We start from the raw sequence: 19,963 nt of genomic DNA, 5'->3' as shown, positions 1-19,963 counted from the left end.
GTATTTCTTCACAAGACCTTCAACATATTCAACTGAAGTTCTGTGTCACATGAAATGTAAACATGCACATTACACTACAATATTTCACTGAAATGCTGAGATATATGAAATGTATTTCTTCACAAGACCTTCAACATATTCAACTGAAGTACTGTGTCACATGAAATGTAAACATGCACATTACACTACAATATTTCACTGAAATGCTGAGATATATGAAATGTATTTCTTCACAAGACCTTCAACATATTCAACTGAAGTTCTGTGTCACATGAAATGTAAACATTATGCTGAAATACTAGAACGCACAGCTTTCAGTATATTCCTCTAAAATGCTACATAACAAGATACGTCATATTCTATTGAAGTATTCTATCATAGATCTTCAGCGTATTCCAAGGAGATAACACCATATGCTACAGATTCTACTGGAGTACTATGACACTTCATTTTTCAACATGTTTCATTAATGTAACGTGCTACATCATCTTCAACATATTTAAAAGAAGTGTTGTGACCCATGACCTGATTCATTTTTCACTTAAATCGTTTGTCCAGCAGTCTTCTGCTAAGTTGAATAGGTCCTTCATCTGTGACCCTCAGTGGTTCAGCGGTGAGTCCTTATAACTTTAAAAATTGGATTTCGATACCCGTGGTGGGTACAACAAAGATAGCCCATTGTATAGCTTTGTGCTTAACTACAAATAAACAAACTTTTACCTGTGATGTGTAGGCTAAAGAACTCCTTTAATAGTCATTTACATTCTTCTGTCGAATGTGCAGTGAAGCCAAATTAAGTACTTCAAAATCCTATATCTCGTTTCTATATGTTCATTCTGTTGATATATTCATTGAAACGTGCACGTATAATGCTAGATAGAGCTACGTAAGTGTATCAAGAATGGTCTATAAACCTACATGAAAAGGAGACATCAATACCGTTGTCCACATCTTTTACCAATAACTCAGTGAAGCATAGATACGAATCACGTTGTTTTTATTAAAAACACTATTTGACACTATTATTAAGATCTGATGAATAATTGAACAGTTGAAAGGTAAATATTAATTGAGAAAAATACGCTTACACATTTACCACAGATTTACATAGTACACTAGAGTGGTATGGGTATTCTCTTTAGCATTTCCTGTTATTTTCTTGAACAAACTCAGTTGTCACAAGAAGAAACTTTTTAAACATATAGAAATTAAACATTCAGAAATCTTAACGTTTAGTGACAAATTGATTGTTGTTGTTTTTTTATAAAACGTTTGTTCTTTAGTGAATAAATTCATACAGTTGAAGAATTTCTGCTATTTGGCCTGTTGGCTATTTTAAAATCAATTACTTAAGTTTAAAATTGTATTTTTGTCTTGTAAATAATGGAGGACTAGCCTACGGGATCTGTAATATAATGAACACAGTTTTACCTAGATATGGCCTAAAGATAATATACAGGTGTTTCATGAATATTTTAGGAATTTGAATTTTAAAACTGAATGGCATCTTATGCAGACGTGGGGTAAATGACCGGTCAACAGACTCCACTGAAATGCTGTTTTATATGAAATATAGCACACTCTAAAGTAGTGTGTCACAATATTTTAACATATTCTGCACAAGTTCCGAGTTATATGAAATATAACACACCTTACTGAAGTAATTAGTCACAAGATCTTCAATATATTTAACTGAGGTTCTGTGTTACTTGAAATATACTAGGGTTCAGTTTAGCCACCCCTACATTTTAGCCACTGACCACAAGGAAAGTAAGCCAACCAGCATCACACACACACACCCCTGTGGGATTTGTCTTCCCTATGGAACAGAATAACAGGAGAGCTGTCGCTTTTATAACACGTCCAATACTGAAAGTTCAGGACATGCTCAATGGTATCATGTCTCGAGCCCTTGACCCTTCGATTTATAGTCGACACGCTGACCACTTTGCTACACCTGCCTCGAAAGGCATTTAGATATGTTTATATGACGCAGACCTTGCGAACTTTTCGTTTGACTCATATTCATAGTTAATGTGCTAGCTATTTTCATTTAGAAGTATAGCAAAAAACTTATAGGTCACAGGGTGTAGCCAACCTACATCTCTTACTTCTAAATATCTCCAATTTGGCATTCTACACTGTCAGATTAGAGTATTTAAAAAATAACATGATACGATTTAATAGCTCTGTCAGACCAGCTGGTCTGTAAATTTCTGGTAGTTACTAAGAAAAGCACGTCGCCAGTGGCTAAAGACAGAGATATTTACAACATTATTATATCTTAACGTTAAACCAGCTTTCTTGCAATTTTGAGATATTCAGTGATAAAGACCAAATGTTTCATCAGTTGCTTACGTCAAACATGAGGTGTTTACTTTGTTAATGTTTCCATGAAAATCTCTTACTTGGATTTTAGTGCTTGTTAATTAATCACTGATAGTTTATCACACTCTATGACCTAACAGGTTTTTATAACACGCCAGATTCATGAAAACATATACATTAATCACATTGCTGGTTTTCTTCTAAAATACAATATAAATGTTAAATACAATAGATGCTGAACTTTTTCAATGAGTCGAAAATCATAAGCATTAATGGTTCTGTAACATAATTAGTAAATCACGAAACCAAAGTAGAAACACCTTATGAATTATTTTGAATTAAGCCTTCTTGACTATATGTTTTCAACTCAGGTAATACAACACTTATTGGAAAGTAAGCACAGAATCTTAGGCTAAGCAAAGACATCATGAAGACGTGTATGCCCAACTTATATACAGAAGCTGTAAATAATACAATATTTTTGTTAGGAACAACACGAAGTCAGTACAAGTCCTTAATATAAAGTTTGCAAGCCAGCGCCATCTATAAAGAAATATTATACAGATCGCAACATTTTGTTTGTTTAATGAATAGGCAATAAGAAATTTAGCCTAGCAACAGTTGCAATATGATAATTGAATAATTTCATTTAATAAATGTTAATGTGGAGCAAAATCCGTTCGCTTGTTTATTAAATTAATTTTCTTACCAACATTATAACATAAAATATTTTGTATATCTTTGGCAAGTATACATTTTGTAAATTTCAAAGATTTATTTTAAGAATATTTTAAATTAATAAGGTACTACTTCCAAAATTATACAAGAAGATTATCTGTTACGTGATATTTTAGACTTTGTTAGTCTTTCTTTATTATTTTTACAAGTTTAGTTCGCAAAATAACACTAAATCAGTACAAATTAAATCAGTCTTGAACATGATATGGCTATCGGTCTATATAGTCAGCAGAAAAGCTTTTCCTTGCCAACTAGGATCTTGAACCGAAAATATTAAATTGGTAATCAGTAAACTACTTGTCAAAAATTTTGAAAATCAAGATATACACACACAGAGAGACATTTATCTGTGTGTGTGTGAATATCCTGAGATTAAACAGAGTATTTACAGAATGTACACATACAATTTAAACACCAATAGAAGTGAGGCACAAATCTTATTAACGGTGAACTACTGTTAGCCTGCCATATCAGGGGGAGTAGGGATTATTGGGTTCACACTGCGGTTACCGAAGTATTTTTTTACTTCATGATTTAAATCATATTTAGCCAAGAATACAATATTAACGATTCTTGTTTTCTTTTCTGTGTATTCTACAGTTACAGAAGATGTTGCTACGTACTGAATACTTGTATTCTTAATTCTGAAATTTTATAACATTAAGGTTAGACATTCAATTCGATTACATCAGACTATTATTTCATTAATTTCACAAGTTTTTTTCCATCTCTTCTATTTTCTTCCATTCTCACAGTTCCTTGCTTCCTCTAACACAGAGCTGATTCCGAAATGGGATTAATCCCAATAAAGATCTCCGTAAAAAGCAGAACTAAAAGCTGCCACCAAAACCACTGGTAGTGATCCTTGAATAAGATGCTGGGGAAATCCAGAAGTATCTGAGAATTTGAAAGATAAAATAAAATAAATTCATTTTGACTAGAAGAGAATATAAGATATCAAAATTTAATACTCCACGAAAAGGTGATTCTTAAAGGCAATATAACAATTCAATTTAGTACTTGACGGCATACTTTTCATAATTGCTACCTAAAGTCGTAACATGGTAACTGAATGATTAAATGATATTACTAGGATTTTTTAAACACGTTAAAACTGTACACTGAATAGTAGGGACGGAGGGAAAGTCTAAGTAAGATCATTTAAGCATGCCTTCCCTATTAGGAATTGCTAGAGACACATTACTTGAACTAACTGACACTTAGTTTGTTGAATATATTGTTTTTCTGTTTCATTTAGAGTGTTAAATAAGGGCTGGAATTGTATAATTTATTTAAAACATCAAATAAGGGTAAGCAAATTGAAATTTTTAGGGGTATTAGATAAATATAGAGGATTGTATATACTTTACTTTGGGCACGAAAGTATGAAAGTGGATTTGGTGTACGCTTTATTTTGGGAATTAGGTAAATGCAGGGATTTAGTGTAAGCATTATTAGATAACACTAACAAGATGTGTATATTTTTATTTCGGGGTATTAGATAAAAAACAGGAATATTTAATGTTTCTTTATTTAGAGGATTAGACAAATGCAGTAGGATTTGATGTTTTTGTGTTTTCTAGATAAGGACAGAAAGATTGGTGTATATTTTGTTTGGGGTATTAGATTAAAACGATGAGATATGGCTAGCCTAATCACGGCACTTATTTCGAACTTTGTAATTGAAATTGGATATTAAACTGTAAAACGATTTTATGTTTGAAATTGACAGAAAGATTTAGTTGGTTTTTCTATTGAAACTTGTAATGGGAAATATGAGTTTTATGGATTAATTTAAACAACTTTAATCGAGCATTCAAACCAAAAAAACTAAAATCAAAATTAAAATATTCGTATAGATTACACGGTGCACTCGCGAACATCAGAGACAACTATCCACGCATCATTTACTAGTCTAAAATTTACAGCTAGCAAGTCTAATCTTCAAATATCATAGTTTAATTTCTTCACTTAGCCAAGAGAATAAATGCTTATCTCACTAGCAACGTATCAAATGAAGGGTTAGAAAATTAAAATTATTTTTGACAAACTTCTTATGTCAAACTTCATTTTATAGCATTTTATACTGAATCTGTAGAAAGATAAAAAAATATAAACAAAACATGTATTTCTACTTGTTAAACTCTGGTCAATATATATGCGATTTCAGATTAAGTCACTTTCGTGAAAGAAAATTTAAAACTCTTAAAAATTCACTATTCCGACCAGCCCAGTTTACTATATCAAATTGCTCTTTTGACATATCTCAATTTTCATTTAAAGTGCACAGTAAAATGAGATATATATGTATGTGTGTTAAATTTCGTACAAAGCTATTCGAGGGATATCCGCGCTAGCCGTCCCTAATTTAGAAAGGATAAACTAGATGGAAGGCAGCTAGTTAATACCACCCACTGACAACTCTTGAGCTACTCTTTACCAACAAAAAGTGAGATTGATCGTCATATTATAACGCCTACACGGCTTTAAAGGTGAACATGTTTGGTGACGGGATTCAGACCCGCGACCAGCAGCGTGTGAGTCGAGCATCCTAATCACTAAGCCATGACAGGCCAACCAGAGAGTAAAAATAGAGACGAATCAAATTGCTCTTTATAAGAAAATTAGATAACTTAAAAAACAATTATTTAAAATACTACAAAGAACATAAGCTGAGAGTAGATTTTTTTTCAATTTTTTAAATCATACATCGAAAGCTGTCCGTGGTCTATAAAGCCCAAATGTCAGTTGGTGATTTTGAAAATATTGTTTCGATAATAGTTTCAATATTAAGTTAGACTACAGTTCAAAATAGATATTTAGTTTCAGTTGAAAATATTCCAAAAAAATATCTTTATTTTTATCTTCATGTGCAATTTTTTTGTAATCATTTAGCAATTGTTTGTTTGTTTCAGGATGTTTGTGCAATGTTGCACACAGGGCTATCTGCGCATAGCCTTTCCGAGTTTTAAACTGATATGCTAGAGGAAAGGTAAATAGTCAGACGTGTCCATCTTCAGCTTTGGGTTAATTTTATTTGACTTTCATATCTCACCCACAGCCCCAAAGTGCGGAGATGTCTTTGCAGCAACGAGCTGCGAACCATGAACCCTCGAATTTATAATCCGAGCACGACTATCGCTAAGTCATATTCGTCCTAATCATTTAGAAATAATTTATTTATATTTCTTTTAAAATCACCTTTTATAAATAAAGTATTGCGTTAAAATATATAATGTCTAATTTAGCGAAGCATGATACATCTCAGTAATATAGTTCATAACTTAATAACATCATTTTTTATTGCCCCAATTCGGGTTTCCAGTAAGAAAAGGGCATAATGGTATTTGAACTCCACTTGTTTGACGCTGATGAAATTGTAAGGAATTAAGTAAAATAGCTTTTTTTCTCTTCTCAACTCAGTTTTTACCATACAGATTATCGTATACAGTACTTACTTTTTTGTCACGAATTTTTTTTCAAAATGAACAACTTGACTTCAAAGTTATATGGCTGAGCATGACCTAGTGATAGGCGTGTCTAGACTACGAATCCTCAGATTCGTGGTTCGCAGCCCATTGCTACAAAATAAAATGTACATCAAGTCCATGAGTGCGCTATAACACTGACGGTGAAATCCATTATTCGATCGGACAAGAGTAATTGGTTGAAAACAAATACTTACCTTTAAAAAGATGTTTTACTGTATAGGGACAAAAAATACATCATTACTTTCCGGTACCCCTAATACACTTTAATCACAATAAAGCTGTAAGTACAAACATGAAACTAAAAATTATACATAAGAAAAGAATGAAGGTGTAAAGGGTAAAACAATATGTGTGTAAACTAAGAGTGTTTCTAAAGTATTTTCTCTCTCCCTAGACATGACTAGAGAGTGAGGAGAGAGAGAGTGACTTAGAAATTTCGGAAACGCATGTAAATTGGCTACCATTTCCCCTCGAATGTTGTAGTTGTTGTAAAATTATCATACTAACCGTATTTATAAAATATCTTCTAAAGGTGTTAGGTAATTTCAAGGGTATGTAAACACTCTTACCATTCATGCAATTAGAACCCAATATTTCGAATAAGACAAAATATTTAAAATAGCAACGGTTTTCCAAACTATACCCCAAGATAATCTGAAACAAGTGGTCCTACCGATCCAGGATAAGATCTTGCAAAGGTGTTGAACATACGCACTTTTATTGTTAACAAGACGATAAACAATATTTTGATATTCAGATATATTCCGGGTAACACCTCGAAATCAATGACAAGTTTCACCAGAAAGATGGTAGAAAAATTGCATTTGCAGCCACCCTCTTCGACTACGTACTTGACAAATCCCCTGATGCTGCTTCAATAGACTCTTGTGTCTTTATTTGCATATGTAGTATAAGTGCGACTACGTACTTGACAAGTCCCCTGATGGTGCTTCAAGTTTCAATAGACTCTTGTGTCTTTTATTTGCATATGTAGTACAAGTGCGACTATGTACTTGACAAGTCCCCTGATGTTGCTTCAATAGACTCTTGTGTCTTTTGTTTGCATATGTAGTACAGTGCGACAAGTCCCCTAATGCTGCTTCAATAGATTCTTGTGTCTTTTATTTGCATATGTAGTATAAGTGCGACTATGTACTTGACAAGTCCCCTGATTCTGCTTCAAGCTTCAATAGACTCTTGTGTCTTTTATTTGCATATGTAGTATAAGTGCGACTATGTACTCGACATGTCCCTTGATGCTGCATCAATAGACTGTTGTGTCCTTTATTTGAATATGTAGTACAGTGCGACAAGTCCCCTAATGCTGCTTCAATAGATTCTTGTGTCTTTTAATTGCATATGTAGTATAAGTGCGACTACGTACTTGACAAGTCCCTTGATGCTGCATCAATAGACTGTTGTGTCCTTTATTTGAATATGTAGTATAAGTGCGACTTTATAGTCGACGAACTAAGAGGAGGGACAAAATATTCACACGGATGTTCTCCAAAGAACCTGATCTCATGAAAAGGTCGCTCCAAGGCCAATGTTAAGGGGGGGGGGGAGAGCACGTAGAGCGTGAACGCCAAGAAAAATAGTCTTCATTAATTGTGTCGAACTTAATCTTCGTTTCCAAAAAATGAAAATCACATACCATAGTCTACTGTATTGCAGGGGTTCATAGAAGTGGTAGTTAATTTTAACTCAACTAGGGTAGAACTGTAGTTTTTAACTTTTAATACCCTATTATATTCATTCATTGCTAACATAAGTTTTACAACATAATTCACTTTTTTTATTTACTGAAGTCGGTTGTAATGCAACAATTCATATGTGTTCTCTCTCTCTCAAACATCGAATATTACAGCTGCTTTTCATTTGTTTATATATATTCTACCAGATTTCAAACTTTTGTTTAGTTTTCTTCAAACAAATATCAAATGCTTGCGTTAGATTTGGGTTTTACTTTTTTATCCTAAACTAATTGCACATCAAATTTGTAACTTTTTTTTAATCAGGCAATATCGTAAGAAAGTTAATGGAAAAAAGAAACGTTTAAAAACTTGATATAAGCAGGACAGTGATTAAAGTAAATCTCCATTCAGAATTATTAGATTGAGGTCAAAGGATGTTACAGTTGAAACATCGTGATAAATTTATCCAAACACTTACGACAGAGTGGAACAGTTCATAATATTATTTTACCTTGTACTGCCATCCATTTCTCGGCTGCTGCTGTCTTGAAGAACGGCGCGTCAGCTGAGACTTCACAGCGAAACTTTCCACCTGTCTCAGCTTGGACATTTTGAATGCAGATGGTCTGCTTATTGGACTTAGCGAACTGGAACGAATATTCATTTGATTAAAAGACAAATATAATTAATTGTATAATGACTCAATGATTTCACCTATAAGTTCTATGAGTTCTAATTTCTTGTTTGCATCATTTTTCAATTTACAAATAAAAAGTATCAATTGGAACAAATAACATCACACATTTATTTTAATCAAATAAAATAATTCATTACATTTTCATAAAAAATGAATTCAAAATTATTATCAAATTGAATATTCAAATGCAAGTTAGTTCTTTAAATGTTAAAATTCGTTCTCACTTTAAGCTACAGTGAAAAATTTGCACAATCTCCAGAGCAATTAGAGGTGTACGACAAAATGCTAAACATAAATTTAATCATAACGTCTGTCTTTAAGGTCTCAACGATTCTGAATACACATTGCAAGAATTGAAACAAAAATACTGATACTTAAAGAAATATAACGTGGTATTATCTGGTAACGATTGAAGGTGGATTGATGACTTAAATGGATAAATAGAGAGAACTATGTTTCTGTATTAACTGTTCATCATATTTAGTGGTGTTCCAAATGCAACGTTCTTTATAAATGAAAATCGTGATTTGATATTAATTGAGCATAGAAAATACCAAACAATTTAGATCTTAGAAAACAAAAGGAAATATCTACTTGAATAATATGCAACGAAATATAATATATTTTGAACTTACTTATAGACTTTGCTCTTTGTTAAGATATCATTCTTTTACGCACCAAAATATTTAAATAACATTCATTTTCATTGATTTATTAGCCTAAATGTATTTTTAAGTTCACGAAATTTCTATGGATTGGATTTATATTTTGAATTCTAAATCCTATGAAATTGAACTATTCGTTTGCTATCTAAAATTCCTAGATATAGAGTGTCATCTTTTAGTTCCAGGGAATTCATCACATAAAGATCAGTTTATTTCAGTACCAGAGATTCATAGATACAACGACGCTTTTTTCAGCACCCATGATTTCTCGTCATAAAAGCCTTCCTTTGCATCTCCGAGGAATTCAGAGATAAAGATCCTTTTTTCCCTTCCCGATATTTCAAAATAACTCCTTATTTAGTTCTTGAAATTGCAAGAGATGGAGAACCTTATTTGCTTGAGATGCCTAGAGAAGGATATCCTTCTTTCAGTTCTACTTTTTCCCAGATATGAATTCCATCATTTAGTTTCTATGATTTCTGCAAACAAATAACTTATTTTTTTCGGTTCTTAATGTTCCTAAAGATAAAAGCTGCTCTTCAAGTTCCAGTGATTCTTAGAGATGAAGACCAGCATTTTACTGTCGACGCTATTTAGATATTTCTTTCAAAATGACATTCTTTTAATTATTGGGATATCTTGAGAAGCAGATCTTTCTGCTAGTAAATATCAGATATTCCAGAGCTAAATATACTCCTTTCAGTTTCTAAAGACACAAAATTTACTATCTGTCAATTTCTGAAATTATTTGTGAAATATATACCAGTTTTGGTTTCCGCTATTCAAAGCAATATATTTTTTACGGTTAATGATATTCTAGGCTTAATGGTTTGTTTTTGTTTTGCTTCCTAATAAATCTAAGGAATAACCCACATAAATATCGTAGCGTTCTCCATATTTATTTTTTGTTATAGCTCTCACAAAAATAAAGATTTTTTTCTAAATATTGAAAACTTTGATCTATCTTCAAAGTTAATTCATACGAACAAATACGTTTCACATAATTATAGCAAACTTTTATATGACTCAACAATGAACGAAATTTGCGTAACTTACATCAACCTCGATCCCTTCCAGAGGAAAATATAGTTGTTGAGGCTTATCCCGTGGGACAAATCTAAAAAACTCCACGTCGTCTCGATACCATTTGACCGAATATAGTTTCTCCCCCTCTAGGTCGTAGAAGCAAGTCAGCTTTACTTCTCGGCCTCGTGGAACAGTCTCAGGCACATCAAGAGAGATGATTGTGAGAGAAAAGGAAGCTAAAAATATAAAATACAATTAAAATAGAAAGGAAAACAGAAATTGAAGATGATGGAAAAATGATATACAACGAAGGACGAAATGTGGTTTTTTTTTTTTAAAAAGAAGCAAAGCATAAGTTAAAAATGGAAAATAGAACATGAATAGAATAAAGACAAAAAATACGTTGAAAATAGAGTCCTTGTAAAACAACGTCATGAAACAGGTTCTAGAGACAAAGAAAGTTTGTTTGTATGAGAGAGAAGCCGCGTTGGGCCATCTGCAGGGAATCAAGCCCGGATTTTAGCATTAAAAGTCCATAAACTTACCTCTGTTCCGATGAGAGACAAAAATGCTACTACTTAATCTGATAATGTAAAAACTAATCTGGATATGTTAGGAATTTTGGTTTGAATAAGTAGCAGATTAAGAGTAATATAACTTTCGTAGTCGTACTAAAAATGCGGCTATACTGTATTTTTATGTATTTTAATAGATCAATAGCTGTGTTCATTGAAAACATTCTAACTTATATAATTATACATATACACATACATACTGCTCCCTTAACAATTATTGCATATAATTTCTCTCACGATTTCTTAATCAACAATGCCCGTAACTGAACAATCCGGGAGGCCTAGAAAGAGAATCAACAATGCCCGTAACTGAACAATCCGGGAGGCTTAGAAAAAGAATCAACAATGCCCGTAACTGAACAATCCAGGAAGCCTAGCAGAGATTGAAATCTCTGAAAATGCTATTTATTTTACTTTTCGAATACTTGTCAGTCATTATTTGTCTTAATTGTATTCAATTTAGATAAGCAGTAAAGAAGTACTATTTCAGACGTTTTCGATAATAATTTATTTAAAATTTTAAGTGATAACTTTAGTCACATCAATCTCCATTTAGTTTGTTTCCGAAAAGAAGACAAAAATCAACGATAAATATTTTAAACAATACTCTCAGCTAATAAATCGATATGTATCATACAAAACTATTTTATTGGGGTTACTGCTAAAAATATCATTAACAGTGAGGGTACCCAAATGATGAAACGATGCTTTATATATAAAAAAAATGTTTCGGTTTGAATTTTGGGCAAAGTTACACGAGGGCTATCTGCATTAGACGTCCCTACTTTCGAAGTGATAGACTAGAAGGAAGGCAGCTAGTCAACACCACCCACCGCCAACTCTTGAGCTGCTCTTTTACCAACAAATAATGGAACTGACCGTCACATTATAACGCCACCACGACTGAAAGAGCAAGCATGTTGAGAGGGGTTAAAACGCGTGACCCTCAGATTGTAAAACTAGCGTTATGTTATAATAAGTAAGTAAGTAAGGTATATCATAGAGTCAGTAAACTCTATATGTAGAGATGGCCAAGGTACTCAATAGGCTTAATTCAAATATGCACGCTAAAATCAACAGTGATAGAGAGTTTTACTTTAAAAGATGATTGCCACTCACTTTCATTTGTTTTTTACCCAACAAGCCCAAAAACAAGGCAAGGAATCATCGTTAAGATACCAAACCAGAAAGTGACCAACCCACCAAATTAGTCATCTTTCTTCTTCTTGTTTCAGTCGATATAACTTTACAACTACTTTATCACTAACGTCAGTTTAGACCTAAATCCACTCTATGTGTTTCTGGGCAGTGTACGACGTCATCGCTTAGTCGTAATAACTAGTAGTAGTTCATAAAAAATCATAATTCTAGTGTAAACAATGTTACCATTACCCCTTGAATATTGTTTTTTTGTTTTTTTTACAGAAATTTGGTGTTCCCTTAAAAAGCTTAAGCTCAGGGTGAAACACGAATTACCAGCATATAATAGATGAATATTAGATTAATGTAACGTGTGGAATACTCAATGCTTTGTACGCTATACAATCGGTGTCTTTCGGGAGCCAACCACTAAATTATGTATGAAGTTAAGGAGTAAAAAAAAAAAACAATATACATAATATTAAATTATATTACACACATTCATAGAATACACTAATAATGATATAGGGATGGCAGTGCCAAAAAGAATACAAATAATAACATAGTACTGATAAAGCTTTACATAGATTATTCCTACATGACTTTCAATATTAAAATTTAATGTTACACTCTAAAATGCATACTTGAATTTAATATTACTGCAGTTGGTATGCAGTTTGTTTATCATAATATCATGGTCATGTCAGGGTAGGCATCAATGTAGTGTAGCTAAGAGACTAGAACTTACGTACAATTAAAACCAAGTTGAATCAAAACACGTCTTGATTATTACAGACTATTATTAAACTTTAATATTGAAAGTCATTAAGGAATGATCTATGTATAACTGTACCATCTCTATATTCTTGTTTGCATTCTTTTTGGCACTGCCATCCTTAGATCATTTTACATTTCCAAAATGGTTTAATAACTTGTTTAATTAGTTTTCGGTATTAATGATACCAGGTTCAATTTTAGTTTTGATCAAAGCAGGTTGTGCCTGTGGTTGGAAGTTAATATTAAGTAATAAATTAAAAAAACCAAATGTCTGTTTTCATTAAGCCACTTTATAGACGTTTAAACCTAATCTGTCTAAGCTCAAATGGCATTCATATGGCTCAAACATCAAGATGTTACATGGCTTTTTCTGAGTAATGAAGTTCCTTCTGTTAAATGATATTTCTTATATAAAGACTCGATTGCTTTGGTAAAAAAATACATTATCTTAACATCTGCAGCTACTGGTTTAATATATTTGAAAATTCTTTGCGTGAAAAAAAAGAGTAATCACATTTCCAAGATGAATCTTTTGTCAAGGTGAAAGATAATGTATTATTCAATATTCGTTGGTTTAATTATATTTTATCAGTGTTTAATTTCTTTTACTCTTCCTTTATTTTTTTTGTTCAATTTTATTCTGGTGTTCATTTGTCACCTGAGTTCTCTACACTGTAGGATCGTTTTTTTCTTTTCATTATTGCATTTTTGGCAAAGTTGTTAAGGCTGTTTCCCGCAAATTGTTGTTAAATACAAAGCTACACAATGGGCTAGCTGTGCTGTTCCGACGACGGGTATCGAAACCCGTCTTTTAGCGTTATAAGTCCACAGGCTTACCACTGAGCCACAACGGGTGTTTTAAAAATAAAAAACAAGCAAATGGTACTTATTACACTATTCCACAAGTGTGAAATGGCACATATAAATATAAATATATGAATAACAGAACATATTCTTTCATTACTTTTTACAGATTCTTACCACATTTGCTTATCATAGCTACCATTAAAATAAAATAGAAATTCTTACATCACGTGAAATGATTTTCGCTACCAAGCAATCAAATATCCCGAATTTGTTAACTGATTATTATTCCTTTTAGCCTCTTTGTGTGGTGTGTTTATTTTACACTAAATTGAACATTTTACTTGTTATTTACCTCCTTTGGAAAGACACGGAAGATTTAATATATTCACATAAAACAACTGTCACTGGATTTTTGTTTTGTCGAAAAACTTAAGTGATTATTCCTTTCATTTTTTTTTCTCGTTTGATAACGATATAACTTAAGCCTTAAAAAGGAATAAAGAGAGGGTAATCTATTTTATTTACCTCCAATATTACAAACAGTCAACAGTCTACATTGAATAATGTTTAATGTATTTTTGGTGTTGTTTTTATTTGACTCGCTCTGTAAAGTTGTCATATTATTTAACATTTTATTGCCTTCATCGACAACATAACAACACAAACACAATGAGAAGCTTGCTTTTGCCTACCAGGTAGTGATATTTTCATCTATCAACATAATTCACATGATAGCCGACTCAGATTAAGGTCTTTAAGTTACGTTACTGATAGGAAGACTTGATTTTTAATTTCGCAGACTCTCTGTATGGTATCTTACACTAAACACGTTCTTTTCAATTTTAAAATACCCAGATTTGTCTAACGTAAATACCACAGATTTTAAACAAACGACAACAATAAATAGAAGGATTTCATAGGTAATGTTGTTAAATACAAAACAAAAGGATTTCCACCAAAATATCATACAGTATCGAATTATTCTAAAATAGAATTACTTTCCCATGTAGCAAGCTTCATCATAATTTCCATGATATTATCCCATAAAGAAAAATAATATTTTGACATTTTCCTCTTTAAACAGAAGAAGGTAGTACTAAAGTCTACAAAAACAGTTTTTTGATATATTAGGTCGTCAAAAAATTAATGTCGCGTTTTTGAACACTTTCATTAGCCATCCCTTCAAGAACGTACATCACGTATAATAGTTGTAAATTCATGATTAATGAAATGTTATCTTAGGATATGAAAAGTTATTTCCGTTATATGTAATTGTAAAAAAAACGCCCATAAAAACTGCAAAACACAAAATATGAAACTGCAAATTTTCATGTATCTCCGCATGAACCCAAATAATCCTTCATGCCAAATTTAGTGAAGATCCATCAACAGGGGGCGAAGTAGTAGTGAAAAGAACAAAGACGCCTATAAAAACCGAAAACTATGTACCCAATGAACCCCCATACCATAAACGATGCTAATCCTTGAACACATCTCTTCAGCGCTTATTATAACCCTGAGCACTGCTTATAATTCCTGAGAACAACTCAAAAACGCTACTTAACGTTTCTGAACATAGCTTTTGAGCATTAATTATAATTTCTAAACACAACTGATAAACACTGTTTATAATTCCTGAATATTACTCTTTAGCACTGTTTATAACCCCTCAATATGGCTTTTCAGCACTGCATATAATTCTTGAACAACTTTTAAACATTACTTATAAGCACTGAACTCATAACTCTTCATCTCTGTTTATAAATCTTGAACACTACACATTTCTTGATTTAAAACAAAATCTAAAGTTATTTTAAGATGATAATTTTTGAATCTATGTCCACCCACTTCACTCTCAGTTTATGAGTTATAATGTTTTTTCAAAATGTCTATATCTGAAATTCGTTAGTCTATAGCAAACAATATTTCACCGAGAAGAATAAAAGAATGTTTTTTTTTCTATTTCTGTTTATTTCTCATTACCTTTGCACGACTTAAGGAATAACTCTTTTTTTATTAAGTAGCATTAATAGCAAAGTGTTATTTGTTAAGCCATGGATTATTAAGTGTATTTTTAATACATTAGGCAATGTTAATATTCCAGCTATTAAGATGTCACGGTTAACTTCAAACAATTATATTGTTTCTGTTTTAGATCAACAGATAATTTACCAAAGTACTTAAAAGAATAAAACTTTTTTGCTTTAGTCAATGCATTTTACAGCAAGCAGTTATTTCAACGAAAAGAGAAAAACAGTAGCAATGGGCTAAGACGTCGCTGCTGCCATGTGGTTTTGCAGTGACAATAAACATTGATGTATCAATGGCGGAGGGATATCCGGTGAATCTGCACACGAACCTACACTTATAGAAGAGCCGATAAGACCTAAATTTTAACAAAGTAGATCAATTTTATTGCAGGACCTTTTACCCGCCTGTGTGACAAGTCTTAAACTTTGTTATTTATGTTTTGTTTGCAAGAGAAAAGACTTGTATAGTGCAATTATAATCGGTCAGTGAAAAACTTATTCATTAATGTGTGTAGCCTTATAATGTTTATATATGATAGTTACATTCATTTAAGTACGAGGGAGAGAAGGAAGGTGAGTCCTACACTCAAATCCTGCACCGCCATTGTGATGTGACAAAAAGTCCGCTGACCTTTGTCTTTAAACATAGCCTTAATACCGACTTTACCACTAAAATATTAAGTTCCTCCATGAAAGTTAACGAACTGAGAGAGAAAGAGAGGTTTGCCATTATTCAGATCAGTTCGATGATAGATGTTCTTTCTGTCTGAATGTCTTCTTTTTTACACTTCAATTTCTTACAAAGTAAACAGAGAATCATTATAATCTGCTGTTAAACGTATAGTTTTATTTAGATATATTTTACAGAATATATTTTTTATGTTAACAATAATTGACTGATTTGTGCACAACTTTTGGTGCTGTAATATTGCGATTAGTATTTTTACGCATATACACAAACACAAATTAAATTTTCGTTTTTTATTAAATGCATGAAACATCGAGACGTTATCCTTCCACTTGGTATTTCCTTTTTTCACTGTATACTTGGTTTTAGAGTATTGTTTAAAATATATTTGACGAGGAATTCTGGCTATTAATCAAAAAGCTTTTTATCAAGTGACGACATTTCGCTGAAGAAATTAAACGTTTTGGTATAAGATTTGTTTTCAGGTGATCGAGAGAAGCTGAAGTTTCGTAGAAATTTGCTGCTGGAACTACACAATACATAATTATAAATATTTTACATTATTAAACATTATTGAACTGATAAGTACTGCTTACGAAGAGAAATAGACAGTGAATAGTAGGTGCACGTATATATAGATATACACAAAATCTGTATGATAGTTGGGTTACAAAACAGTTGAGGAATATAGAAGCTGGAAAGAAACAGATAATTTGCTCGTGTGTAATAATAATATTTCTCATAATCTTATTTGTATCAGATATTTGAGATACATCTTCACATCCGTTTCTCGTGCTACACGCACACTTGTAACGATATCAAATCTCGTGCAACGTATGGGGCAACCGATTTGGTGTTATAGCAAAACTTACGTCCTCAATTCGTTTCTTCATATAATCGAGGGAATTGGGAAATAAACCCGTGAGTATTAAGAATGATTAAGTTAGAGGGAAAAGGTAGAGAATAGACTGTAATGTCCGCATCACGAATCACGTAAATTTTTATTCTGAAAATAAAGAACTTTAGGGGTCAAATGCTGATTGGATGAGTAGGGGAGTCACCATCTAGATGAAAAATTACGTGTGCTATTCAATCTCTTTTCTCAGTACTTACTTCGTCCTAACATCATGCTTTTTAACTTCACTTGGAGCATTGAACACTTAACTGTCTCCTAATAATGAATACCGATGTCGCCACCTTCACTGACAAACCTTTTAATGTTTATCTACCACCCAGTAAAATTTAGCGACCACAAGACTTCACTGTATACTGATCTTGGATACCTTACGTCCATTACCTGGATAAACAAATATAAAAAAATTCTTGAATCTATATTATTCAAAACTTCATGATCTGAAATTAAAATTTTTCCTTTTTAAAGTATGAATTTTAAAATACATAGTCTTTTAACAAGTAGCAGTGTGTAAAGCAAAATAAAAAACGGTTTCGTACAGTCTGATTATAGGTAATTACGAGTTTATGGGTTTGAAAGCCTCTGTATCAGGATTGAAACTTCGACTCATCCTTTGCCTTACTATGACGAGATATTTCGACAGAACGTTTAGTTTAAATTTGAAATTCACAACTGTGTCAGAAAATTATTGTCATTTACGTTGATGATATTAATATTGAGCCTGAGTTCTTTCATATATCAAATATTGGATAGTTTAATGAAATCTGGTTTAAAAGGAATCACTTTACTGTAATAACAAAGTATTAAAATGGGATATACTCCTAAAGCTACACAAGAGCTATCTTCGCTAGCCTTTCCTAATTTTGAAGTGATATGCTTAGAGGGAAGGCAGCTAGTGAGAAACTACTCTTATAATGCACTCACGGACCCAATCCGCGGATCGCGATTTTGCGGCAACATGACGCGAACCATCTACATACGTATTCACAGTCCGTACAGTAACCACTAGATACTTCAAAGCATTAAAAATTTTCGTTCCATACCAAAACGTAAACTGTCGTAATGACACGAGTTTTCGTTCGTCATCCAGAGTTTTATTCTTTGGTAGAGATAAATAGCCGTCCATTTGACGAATGACCTTAAATCTACCAACAGCGATTGTTCTTTGGAGTAAGCTTGAATAGTTAAATGAAAAAAACAAAAGAAATATTTTTCAAATCATGATAGTTTCAACAAATTTCTTTCAAATTGAAAATTATTTTCACTAAGACACCAGAATTATTTGTTTGTTTGTTATGAATTTCGTGCAAAATTACACGAGGGCTATCTGCGCTAACCGTCCCTAGTTTAGCAGTGTAAGACTAGAGGGAAGGTAGCTAGTCATCACCACCCACCGCCAACTCTTGGGCTACTCTTTTACCAACGAATAGTGGGATTGACCGTCACATTATAACGCACCCACGACTGAAAAGGCGAGCATTTTTGGTGTCACGGGGATTCGAATCCGCTACCCGCAGAATACGAGTTGAGCGCTCTAACCACCTGGCCATGCCGGGCCCAACACACCAGAAACTGCAAAAAACATAATTATATTAACACCTCTGTAAAATCAATAACAAACGGAAAGATACTGTACACATATCCCAGATAAGATCGTATAATTTTTAACTGCAGATTCGGCCGAGCGTAGTGTAGTGATTAACCTATCTGATTGCGTGTGAAATAGTCCAAACTTAGAGACGTGATGCCGAAGAACAAGCTACTTACTTTCAGTTATGAACGCTTTATAAAGGATACAGTCAGTCCTGCTGTTTGTTTCTGATAGCCGAGAAAACCTGTTGTGGCAGCGGGTGCTGTTGGTAACTCCTTCCTTCTGGCCCCCCAGTGGCACAGCGGTATGTCTGCGGACTTACAACGCTAGAAACCGGGTTTCGAAACCCGTGGTGGGCAGAGCACAGATATCCCATTGTGTAGCTTTGTGCATAACTACAAACAAACCTTCCTTCTGACTAACTATTCAGAATTAGGGACGGCTACTTTCTGAAACGTACGGACATTTGACCTGACCTTTCAGTTCATGTGAACATCAGATGCCGTTCAAGTTAAATACTCCATTTATGATCACAGATCCACTAAAATACTTTCTGTAATCTTAACAATATATCTACAGTAGATTATTTTATTTTTAATTCTTGTAATAAAACTGTAATTTTTCTTTATTTTTAAAATGTCCCTTGTAGGTGTAATAGCAAAAGAAAATCATTAATTTTCACAGATGGTGTGCTATTTGTCCAAAAGTCTATCTGTCATTGTAGTCTGTGACACTATTAAACAGCTTATAGTTGCGAAATACTCAAACCTTTTATTGCCAATACCATCAGATATGTCCCTCAA

General features: G+C 32.8%; 1 protein-coding gene across 1 annotated transcript in view; it reads right to left on the bottom strand.

The window, feature by feature from the left end:
- Positions 1 to 3,061: 3,061 nt before the first annotated feature.
- Positions 3,062 to 19,963, bottom strand: part of LOC111087334 — a 46,049-nt gene continuing 29,147 nt past the window's right edge. The window contains exons 2-4 of the mRNA XM_022393621.1: positions 10,670 to 10,875; positions 8,763 to 8,898; positions 3,062 to 3,963 (exon numbers count right to left, since the gene is read on the bottom strand). Coding sequence (XP_022249329.1) covers positions 3,863 to 3,963; positions 8,763 to 8,898; positions 10,670 to 10,875 — 443 coding nt within the window. The 3' untranslated portion in view covers positions 3,062 to 3,862. The remainder of the gene's footprint in view (positions 3,964 to 8,762; positions 8,899 to 10,669; positions 10,876 to 19,963) is intronic.

This window comes from Limulus polyphemus, unplaced genomic scaffold, assembly GCF_000517525.1.
Source record: "Limulus polyphemus unplaced genomic scaffold, Limulus_polyphemus-2.1.2 Scaffold67, whole genome shotgun sequence".
Lineage (NCBI taxonomy): Eukaryota > Metazoa > Arthropoda > Merostomata > Xiphosura > Limulidae > Limulus > Limulus polyphemus.
The sequence above is the reverse complement of the archived record's forward strand: the minus strand, read 5'-3'. Positions and strand labels throughout refer to the sequence as shown.